The 11120-nt window shown below is 55.5% G+C and overlaps 1 protein-coding gene across 1 annotated transcript; it reads left to right on the top strand.

Annotated features, from left to right (window-relative positions):
- The first annotated feature begins 692 nt into the window (after nucleotides 1-692).
- On the top strand, nucleotides 693-10258 carry PAX1 (paired box 1). Its single transcript, XM_074988388.1, has 5 exons — nucleotides 693-822; nucleotides 1013-1639; nucleotides 3347-3489; nucleotides 4137-4356; nucleotides 10123-10258. The coding sequence occupies exons 1-5, from the start codon at nucleotides 693-695 to the stop codon at nucleotides 10212-10214; spliced, it is 1212 nt and encodes a 403-aa protein (XP_074844489.1). The 3' UTR covers nucleotides 10215-10258.
- The last annotated feature ends 862 nt before the right edge of the window (nucleotides 10259-11120 follow it).

Raw genomic sequence — 11120 nt, 5'->3', positions numbered from 1 at the left:
AAAACATATTTCCTTTTCAGCCAGCCACACTCACCCGAGCTTTATAGGATCTCCCCCATGCTCAGGCTTAAAAGCGAGTGTAATTCCTCGGTGACACCTGATTTTTTTTTTAAACCGCTGTCACCACTTTCCCTCCCCCACCCCATGATCCTTAGCAACAGGATTCCCTCCCCAGCGGCCCGGGGCTCTGGCCGCACCTCAGGGGTGGGAGCGGAGGGGAGGGGGCTCATCCTGCCTTTGGCAGCAGCCAGCCCGCTGCGCCGCTGACACTGCGGTCTCCGCAGCTCCGGGAGAGGACCAGTGGGGAGAGGCGGAAAGGGGGACCAGTCCCGCGGCAGCCTTTGCCCGTTCGCAAGGCCGGGAACCAATGAAATGCCAACGCCGGCGTGACCACGGGGATTGACGTGGGAGACACGTCAAAGTGATCGGAGCGAACGGCAGGGCCGGTCCCCCCGGCTCGGATGAAGAGCGCCTGGGCGCGAGTCCCCGGCCGCCTTTGAAACTGTCCCGGGAGCCGCCGCGAGGCCGGAGCCGGAGCCGGAGCCAGGGGGCTGGGCTCGTCTCCCGCCGAGCCGGGCCGGCGCTGGCGGGCTGCCCCCCTCTATGTCTCCGCGCCTGCCCCGGGGAAGCCAGGACCGGCGGCGGGCAGGGCCAGCGGCCGAGCGGGCGAGGCGCGGGGCTCCGTGCGGGCGATGGGTAAGGCGCTGCGGGCGGGGTCCCTCTCCGCACGGCGGGTGGGCAGGCAGCGGCAGCCCGGCGGGGCTCCGGGGGCGCAGTTTCGCTTCGCGACGGCCCTACAGCGGGGGGGATTGGCCCGCTCCCGTGCGGCGCTGGCCCCTCACCTGGGGGGCTCGCCGCCTGGGTCCCCCCACCCGGGGAGAACGCTCTGCCCCCCCAGCCGGGCGCGCGCGCCGGGCCTGGCTACACAACGTTCTCTTTTGGAACCTTGGGGGCTAATTCGTTCTTCTCCCCCTCCCCTCCCCTCCACCCCTCCCCGCCGCCCCCGCGCCAGAGCAAACCTACGGCGAAGTGAACCAGCTGGGAGGCGTCTTCGTCAACGGGAGACCCCTGCCCAACGCCATCCGCTTGCGGATCGTGGAGCTGGCCCAGCTGGGGATCCGGCCCTGCGACATCAGCCGCCAGCTGCGCGTCTCGCACGGCTGCGTGAGTAAAATCCTGGCCCGCTACAACGAGACGGGCTCCATCTTACCGGGGGCCATCGGCGGCAGCAAGCCGCGGGTCACCACCCCCAACGTGGTGAAGCACATCCGCGATTACAAGCAAGGCGACCCGGGCATCTTCGCGTGGGAGATCCGCGACCGGCTGCTGGCCGACGGGGTGTGTGATAAGTACAACGTGCCCTCCGTCAGCTCCATCAGCAGGATTTTAAGGAACAAAATCGGGAACCTCTCCCAGCCCGGCCTCTACGACAGCAAGCAGCCGCCCCAGCAGCCCACGCTGCCCTACAACCACATTTACCAGTACCCCTATCCCAGCCCCATGGCCTCCTCTGGGACCAAAATGGGCAGCCACCCGGGAGTGTCGGTCACAGCGGGACATGTCAGCATCCCCAGGTCCTGGCCCTCGGCTCACTCCGTCAGCAACATCCTGGGTATCCGGACCTTCATGGAGCAAACAGGTCAGAGATGTAACTACTCCGGGGTGTGCGGGGCTGGACAGGGAGGGGTGTTTCCCCTGAGCGCAGCGTGGGCCAAGAGACACCTGGTTTGGGGTGCCTCCATTTGGGGGGTGGGCTTCAGCAGGCGGGTGCTCGGCGCTTTCTGAACCCCCGCCCCCCTTTGGGGGGCACCCCAAAATGGAGGCACCTACTACGATTGGTAGCTTCGAAAAAGCCCCTTTAACCGTATATATATATATATATATATATTTAATATATATGTTAAAAAATCTGGGAGAAAACCATGGCTAAAAGGGCCGCAGAAAGAACCCCGCGGGCCGCTGCCGCAACGCGAGCCACGTCGTGAGCTTTTTATGAAAAACGTCGAAAATATGTTCGCCAGGAGAGGAGATTTCCAGCCGCAGACTCGGAGTTCTGAACTCCATCCCCGGCACATCAATGCGGCGCGTTCCTATCGCGACCTCCTTCTGGCCAGAGCTAAGCCAAGCTCGCAGACATGGAGCTGAGTCGTTGTCAGAAAATGTCGTCCCTTCTCCCCTAGAATTTGCTCATAAAAGCAACAAGAAATCCTGGGGCACCTTATAGACGAACGGATATTTTGGAGCCGAAACTTTCTTTGCCCACGGAAGTTTCGGCTCCAAAATATCCGTTCGTCTATAAGGTGCCCCAGGATTTCTTCTTTTTGCTAATAAAATTCCCCCCAGCAAAGGAAAATAATAAGCATTGGCGCGCGAGCTAGAATACCCCTCCATTGGCGACCCCAACAAACGCTTGATAGAAACACTTCCCCGGGCACGTCTGAGCTGGCCAATGCGATCGGAGTCTGTTGGGCAAATCTCTCCCCCTTTGATGTGTCCCACCCGGCACTGGCTCCATTCATACCCGCTTCCACTTGGCTTCCAAACGCAGCGTTTGGGGCAAATGGCCTTGCGTCCTTTCCAACGCCGCAGCTCAGCCCATCAGCCACCCGCCTTTCCGGCTGGGAATTGTCCCCGAGAAGGAGGCAGGCAAGTTCCTAGGAGCCGGGGTTTTGCAAGGAGGCGGCGGAGAATGAGTCCCCGCTGCATTGAGAGCAAATTTACGCCTCGTCAGCCCAAGGGAGCTGGTGTTTTCTCACCCCCTCCCGCCTTCCTTCTCCGCTACGCAGTTTTCGTAACCAGGCAGATCTGAGCTACCGCATCCCCCTCCGCAGCCCCATGTATCCGACGCTTGCGTGAGGGGCTCTCACGTTTGCCAAGCAAGCTGCCCGGCCCGCGGGCCCGCCGGCTTCGGGCAGCCGGGCGCGAGCCCTCCCCCAAAGGTGGGCGAGTTGCGGGGCCTCTGGCCGAGGCTGCAGAAAGGGGAGAAGAAACTTTCCCCTCTCTGTGAAGCGGAGAGAGGCCGTCCAAGGGTCAGCTTGGTCAGCTAATCCCCGAGCAAAGCCGCCTGAAAAGGCCCCGCAGCCGCGGGCGCTTGGAGAGCCGGGTGCCCGGGGACCCCACTGCTGCTCGGGTGAGCTCCCTGCACCAAAGCGGAGCAGCCCCTGTCTTGCTGCTGTCCTCCACCCTTGCCGGCCCCGTCCGGAGCAGGATCGCAGCACCTGGCGCTTAGGGATCCCGGGTGGCGGGCTAGGCCGGCGCGGGGTGGCCGGCTCCAGGGAGGCCGTGGGTAAGAGGCAGGCTCTGTCCCGGCGGCTGCGGACCTCTCCTGCGATCTCTTCCGCCGCAGGGCCTCTGGCTGGGACAGAGGGCTCTGCCTACCCTCCAAAAGTGGAAGACTGGCCGGGGGTGAACAGGACGGCCTTCCCTCCCGCCCAGGGAGTCAATGGGTTCGACAAAGCTGCTGCGGAAGCGGACATTAAATACCCCCAGGTAACATCTTCCCGCCGGGCACTCAGCCGCGGGCGGCGGGGAGGCCGTGAATGAGACCCCCCGCGTCTTTGGGGGGGATCCGGGGATCGCTCGTTGGAGGAAGTTTGCCAGGGCGGGATGGGGAAATGTTTGGCGCATTGAAGGCGCCCGACGCGGTCCGTGTGTGTGTGTGTGTGTGTGTGTGTGTGTGCGGGGCACACGCGAGGGCGCCAGCCTAGCACTGGGGGCCGGGCAGGAATCAACGGGGGGACACAATTATTTGTTCACAGCCTCGGCTTCCACAAGCGTGTGTTTACACGGGCGCCTGGGCGCGTGTGTAAACACCCTTTCCACCCCCACACCCCCGAGGCGTTGAATTCCGGGAGGCCAGAACAGCCCTGCTGGGTCATTTACCCGTGTCAATTTAACTGCGTTCCGGGGCAGCTAATGAGGCTTCAAGGCCGCGGGAAGGCTCCCCACCTGCCCGTTTTCTTTCCCTGCCTCCTCTCCCTTGGGCGGTCCGAGAACCCAGCGCAGCCCCCGGCTGAACGGGCGAGTCCTGTCCACACGCCGGCTGCTGCAGATGAACCGAAGCGGGCTGGCGCGGGCGCTGGGCGCTACCCAGCCAGGGCTTAGCAATGACTTAGGGTCTCCCCTTCCCTCCGCAGCCTGCCCCCGGCCTCTCCACGGTCAGCAGCTTCTTGCCGGCCTGCGCCTACCCCGCTTCCAACCAGCACGGGGTCTACGCCGGCCCCGGGGCGGGCTACATCTCCCCGGGCCACCACTGGCAGGCGCAAGGCGGCCCACTGGCGCACCACGGGCCCGGAGTGACGGTCCACGGGGGAGAGCTGAGCGCGGCCGTGGCCTTCAAGCACCCCGCCCGGGAAGGTAAGGGGGAGCGCGCGGAGGCGGGGCGGGGGGTACATGCCGGTGACCCGAGCCAAGGCTGGGGGAAAACGTGTCCCTGCTCCGCAGCCCCCCCGAGAGCGGCGCTTCATGGCCCGCGCTTCCCCTCCGCCACCGCCTGGCTCCAGCCGCCTTCCTACCCGCAGCCACGCAGGTGCCAGAGGGTCACCGGCTCCGGGGCGGCGGAGCTCGGAGAACGGAGCGCGCCCTTGTCCCCGCGCGGAGCCGCGCAGATCTGCGCCCCCGCGCAAGGAGTCCAGCCCCCGCGGCCCAGCGTGCGCTGCACTGCTGGGCCCGAGCGCCTCTCTGAGGCCTGGCCCACTGGCTGGAGGCCGTCCAGCGCCTGGATCTGGCTATCCATGGAGCGGAACAGCGCGTATCTCCGCGCGGCCACTGCTCCGCCGGCGCGCAATTTATAAACACGTGGGAATGGCCCACTGCGCGCGTCCCCGCACGCATGTACGGAAATTGGTATCTATGGAATAATCCCCAAGAACAGCGATGATTGTAGTAACTCTGTACACGGGCAGACACAGCTTGTCTGTCTCCTGTGTATTAAATTGCTCTGTTTGAATACAATATCCTCCGAATCTTTATCTATATTTATCATCTCTCTCTCTATATATATAGTAATATATTGTAATATGTATATTGTATAAATATAGATATAGATATATAGGTATAGATATAGATATCACAATATTCTAAACAGCATGTGACCATGTTCTATCACACACATTAACTGCATAGAACACTATAAATCTAAAACAACACACTTTGTGTGTGTGTATATATATACAAAGACGCCTATAGAATTTTATTTCACACAAGTATGTGTACATGACATTTATTAGATGGCATGAAATACATGACATATAATTCATATAGTTTCAATTTATCAGAAGACATTTATAAGATGGCACGAGTACATAACATAAATTATGTTCTGTATTTCATGTCATCTTATAAATGTTCTGCACACGCCCGTGTGTGAAATACAATTCTATAGGCGTAGTAACACAGAAGGAGCCGTGTTAGTCGATACAGTATCAAAACAAAAAAGCTGTCCAGTAGCACTTTAAAGACTAACAACATAATTTAGTAGGTGAGTTATCGTGGGACAGACCCACTTCTTCAGCTCATAGCCTGACCAGTCTGGAGAAGTGAGTCTGGCCCAGGAAAGCTCATCACCTAATAAAGTATTTTGTTAGTCTTTAAAGTGCTACTGGACCGCTTTTTTGTTTTGATTCCATAGGCGTGTTTGTGTAATATAGACACACACCCAAGTATGTTGTTTTAGATCTATGGTGTCCGGTGCAGTTATTCGTACGTGATTCGAGTGTAGAAGGGAATATATAAAAGCACCCCCTCGCTCTCCCTTTCGCAGCCACACCCGCCGTGCATTTCCGCACACACGCCGTGTGCTGCAGGCCGCTTTTGTGCAAGGACGGGGAGCACAGGGCTTTCAAAGGCTGTGTGCACAATTAGCTCGCGGAGGGACAGCTCGGGCTCGCTCGATCGCTCCCTGCGCCAGCCACCGAGCCCCCCTCTGTTTCACAGGTGCAGGCTCGGACCGTTTGGTTGCTCCTGTGTCCCCAGCGGAGGCTCGGCCCAGCACTTTGTGCCTCTCCTTTGACTTCAGCCGGAGCTGGAGGGGCCCTGGGATTTTACCACGCTGGAGGTTGGCGAGCCCAGAGCCGCGGGGGAGCAATTACCCGCTCTTGGTTTTTAACCATCTTTTGAAAATACAAACGCCCCTTCCGGGCGCTGGGCTCGAGCCGGGCAGCCTTGAGTGCGAGCCAGGGAACAAATTATAAGTCACACGCGCGTTAGCTGGGGGTCCTGGTCCTTCCCCGCCCCGCAGAGCCTTTGAAAGGCCCCGAGCTCCTGCGCCGCACCGCCTCCAACCAGCCGGGTTCTGCTTGTTGCTTGCAAAGGCCGGGCTCGAGTTGAACAGGGCGCCAGCCCGTGGGAACTTTGCTCGAAACACGAACATACATCCAGGAGCTTCTCCCCCAGCGCCACGGGGCAGCGCAAATGACTGTCAGCTTGTGTCCTCGCTACAAGAGCTGCCAGTTCCCCGCCTAAGCGCCACATCTAGCAGGACAGACAGACAAGATTCATTGGTTTCCTTCTTTGTGTTCAAGCGATCGCGGCGGAAATCTCAGAGGAAGCGGAGAGATCTGGCTTTTAATTCCTTAAAACAAAGACTTCGTTCTTCTGGAGGGGCTTATCTGGGGCTAGAGGGCGCATTGTAGGAGGGTAGACAGCAAAGCGATTACCCAGGGCGATGCTGTGTCCTCGTAAATACAGCGAAGTGACAGAGGGTGGGAGTTAAGAGTCATTCGTTTGCAGTTCTAATCGTTTTAGCCATATTAGAGAAGTATTTTTACTGGAAGCCTCTGCCCATAAATCTTGCACAAATGCTGGTGGATAATCCAGATCTAAGAAAGACGCGCTCAGTCAGTGAAATTGACTAACGTTATAAATCGCTTGCACGAATTGTTCCCACGCACCTCGGGGAGCATTTAAAGTAATAGACCAGAGGAGTATCGTAAGCCGTCCCATATTTCTGGTCTGAACAGGGCTCTGTACTGGTGTATGTGGTTTCACGCTGAACATTTTTTCCTTCGGTTAATCCCCCGGGCCCATACGGCGACACTTTCGTTTTATTGAGAAGGGGCTCGTTTAAAATGCAGCCTCGTGGGTTCTGCTTCTGTGAGGTGCCCCTCTTGGCGGTGGGCGTGAGAGTCTCTTCACCTCCACAAGTCAGGCTCCGCTCATCAGCTCGTCTGCCTAGGGCTGTCTTCATGTTTGGCCTAATGTAACCTGCCGAGAGTTACTGACTCCTTATTCTGGAGCATCAGCTTTCGTGGGCTATCGGTTAGTTTATAAGTATATAGTTTATGAGGTGCCACAGGACTTCTTGTTGGTTTGGAAGACACTGACTAATTCGGCTGCCTCTCTGAGAGTTGTCCCCTTACTCTGGCTAATAATAAGTGGCTGTCTACCAGGAGCGGTAACAATTAACAGCCACAAAAAGGAGGTTTGAAAGATACTTAAAATTCTTTCTGTGCACATTCTAGTTTGATTTTTTTAAAATGTTGTGGGCCTTGTTCTATCCATCTGTCTCTTTTCTAATCAAAACAAAGCAGCAGTCCAGTACCGCTTTAAAGACTAACAAAATAATGTATTAGGCGTTGAGCTTTCCTGGGACGGACCCACTTCTTCAGATCTATATCTGTCCCACCAAAGCTCATCGCCTAATACATTATTTTGCTAGTCTTTAAAGCGCTGCATGCCTGCTGGTTTGTTTTGATAGAACACAGACTAACACGGCGAGCTCCCGGTTACTTTTCTAATCAAAGGTGCTGTCTCCAGGGAGAAGGGGAGGGAACCGTGCCATTTTAATCACAAGGCAGAGGATGAGATTTTTGGACACCACAGAACTGAGAACATAAAAACATCATCGCCCCATTATAGTGCAGAAGTAGAACTTGCTGCATCGCATGCCAGGCGTTGATTGTCTGAAGAAACTGCAGCTGCATCACGTAGGATGTATCTGTGCAGACACACACACGAACTCGGAGACACAGTTCCCACCCCTCTTACCTGCTCTCCGAGAGACAAAATTCACCCTGACCAGCGCGTGTGCAGCTGGTGTATTTCCCATTATTCCAACTAGCTGCGGCACAGACATTTCATCTGAGCTGTGTACACTACCGGGGTCATCCTCTCAAACCGGCTACTTTGGCTGGCTGACCTGTTTGGAAAGGTAAAGCAAATCCAGCGGAGTGATGAAAAAGGAAATAGGGTTGCAGATTTTAAATAAGAATGGGTGTGCAGATTTTTAATAATAATAATAATAATAATAATAATAAATAATAATAATTCGAGGGCCTGCCCAGCATTTAGGAAAATTAGCTCATTAAAGCATTTGATCAGACCTTTTGTTTGGTATAATTCCCCCCAATGCGCCGGGTGACTGAGAAGCCCTGCAGGGACCGGGAGGCCCTGCAAACGCAAAGCAGCGCGGGGAAGGTGGCTTGGCCCCCAGGACCGCGCAGGACTCCCCGGGGGGAGGATCAAGAAACCAGGGCCCTGGTCTGGACGCGCGGCCTTTAGAAGGCCCATTTGCGGGGGCGGGGCGGATGGAGGGCCCGATCCTGCTCGCCGGCGGGCGCGCAAGTCCAGGGCAGCAGTCGCCGGCCTGCGCTGCCAGGAAGCGGCTATTCGCGGGCCAACCCCGGGACACTTGTCTTGGGTCCCTGCCCCGGCTCTGCCCAGCTCGGGCCCCTCGCAAGGGAAGGCGGAGCCCGCACCTCCGCAGCAGCCGGGAGAATGACAACCGGCCCTGGCTGGCTGCAGCCGCGAGGAGGGGACCCCGACCGGGAGGGGGCCAGGGAACTCGCTCGCTTCCAGCATAAAAGCGTCTCTCCAGCAGCGATCGCTTACCTGGGGTGGGGGGGGGAGTTGAGATATGTGCCCATAGAAGAACAGAACCAGCTGCTCAGACAGCCCCCACCCGTGTATTCCCCACGCCTGGCAAACACCGGCAGGCGTACACTCGCTCAGCCACCCCTGGCAGCCAGGTTTGCTGTGGGGGGCATTGCTCCTTGTTTCCCGCTGGGCTGTGCCACGCAGGGCCGCTTGTTAAATCGGGAGGCTTCAGTTATTTAAAGCGAAATGATTGTTCTGCAAAAGGCCATCGGGGGGGGGGGGGGAAGAGGTGTCTGCTTCAGGGGAGAAAACATCTCACTGAACTGCAGTAAAAGGGGATCTTTTCAGAGGCTTTAAAAATGAGTGGGGATTATTGATCTTGGATCAAACGGGGATTAAATTGCAGGGCGGCAGGCTGTAGGTTGGGCATAAGGAAAGAGTTCCTACCTGTCGGGGTGGTTAAGAACTGGAATAAATTGCCCTAGGGCCGTGGAATCGCCATCACTGGAGGTATTTAAGAGGACATGGACATTACATGAACTTATCTCCAGGAGGGTCTAGGTCAGTGTTTTCTTAAACTTTTGGAGACCAGGGAACAGCAAACAATAATATTTTTGTGCAGTAACAGAGAGGGAGCCGGGCTAGTCTGTACACTATCAAAACAAAAAGCAGTCAAGTAGCACTTTAAAGACTAGCAAAATAGCAAAAAGCTCACCTAATAAACTATTTTGCTAGTCTTTAAAGTGCTACTTGGCTGCTCTTTGTTTTGATTTTTGTGCAGAATGCCTGTGAAAATTTTCTTAAAAAAACCCGTTGTCAGACAAAATGAAAACAGCAACATATACAGCAAAACCAAAACAAAGTCATTTACTCAGGCATCCTAGCAGTGAAGAAGTAACTGTGTAGCTGGTTTTAATAGCAGAAAATATCTACTTTGAATTAGTTTTCCAAATGCTCACAGCACACCTGAAAGTTGTTTGTGGAACATCAATGTGCTGTGGGACATAGTTTAAGAAATGCAGGACTAGATGGTGCTTGCTCCTGATGTGAGGGCAGGGGACTGGATTTGATGACCTCTGGAGGTTTCCTCCAGTTCTAGTATTCTGTGATCAACAAGCGTGTGAATATGAAATTGACCTGGCAAATTCTTGAGGCCTTAGGTGAGTAAACATACTGCGAATGTAAAGCAAAACTAATCAGGGTTCACATAATGATGCCGTCGAATGGAACAAACGGAAGAGAAATGATGCAGTCAGTGCCTTAGGAGTATGCCAATCTACTTGTTTTTCTTTCTCTCCCTTGCTGCAGCTGTGGACAGAAAACCTCCCAGTCCTGTAGGCAAATCTCAAGAAACCCTAAATAACATACATGGACTTGCTATCCCAGCCTCATCTTCCTAGAATTTGCCATGAATCATCTGAGAGAGAGAGTGTTGGATCAAACACCTGCGGTTCCAGGAATGCAACTGGACCTAAAAGCACAGCCGCGCTCAAAGAGGGGCCTTTGGAGGGAGGAGGCCGATGTGGAACAAGACCAGGGAATAAAAAGGGAAGGTGACTTTTTCATGCCCAAGTGAATGAGATCGGGACATTCATTGTTCCTGTGCGTTGAGTGAGAGATTTCCTGGGACAAGTCTGCGAGTGGTCATGGGAGACAATGATTTTTCTTTCCTTCCCCCATCCCCTTTCTTTCTTTCACACAACAGACTTCTGGACTTATAGCAATCACAGACTTTTCACGAGGCCTACTGCCACTATCCATTGCTTACGATGCCACAGATGTTACTCTCTCACTCTGGTGTGTATTTGCTCTAGAGAGATTAATTCAGTGTCTCTGAGGCCTTCGCCCAAAGATCTGTGCTCTGAACTGCTTTCTGCCAGTGGACGTCTTTCTCCACAAGTGTACATGGACAAACCTACAGCATCATTTAATGATATATTTTTATAATAACAAACCTTAATAAAAAGTAACTACAACTGGGGTGAGTGTTTGGATTCCTTCCCTGGGGCCCTCGTCCTCTCTTTGCCTAGCTATGGACTCTGGCCTCTAGTTGTGTGGGTCTCCTCCAATCTGCTTGAGTCCCAGGGGCCCTATGTCTGCTTCTCCTGACTGACTCTTTGAGTACCTCTACATTACAGGGCAGCTCCATCTAGCCGCAGTTGATCTTCTGAAGTTTGATTTAGTGTGCCTAGTGGGGCTGCATTAAATCAAGATAACAGGGCGCCTCCATTGACCGCAGTGCTCCGGCCTGCCCTTAGGAGTAAGGGAAGTTGATGGGAGTGCAGGCTCTCACCAATTTCCCTTAG

The sequence above is a fragment of the Carettochelys insculpta genome, chromosome 3, assembly GCF_033958435.1.
Source record: "Carettochelys insculpta isolate YL-2023 chromosome 3, ASM3395843v1, whole genome shotgun sequence".
In the NCBI taxonomy this organism is placed as follows: domain Eukaryota; kingdom Metazoa; phylum Chordata; order Testudines; family Carettochelyidae; genus Carettochelys; species Carettochelys insculpta.
The sequence above is the reverse complement of the archived record's forward strand: the minus strand, read 5'-3'. Positions and strand labels throughout refer to the sequence as shown.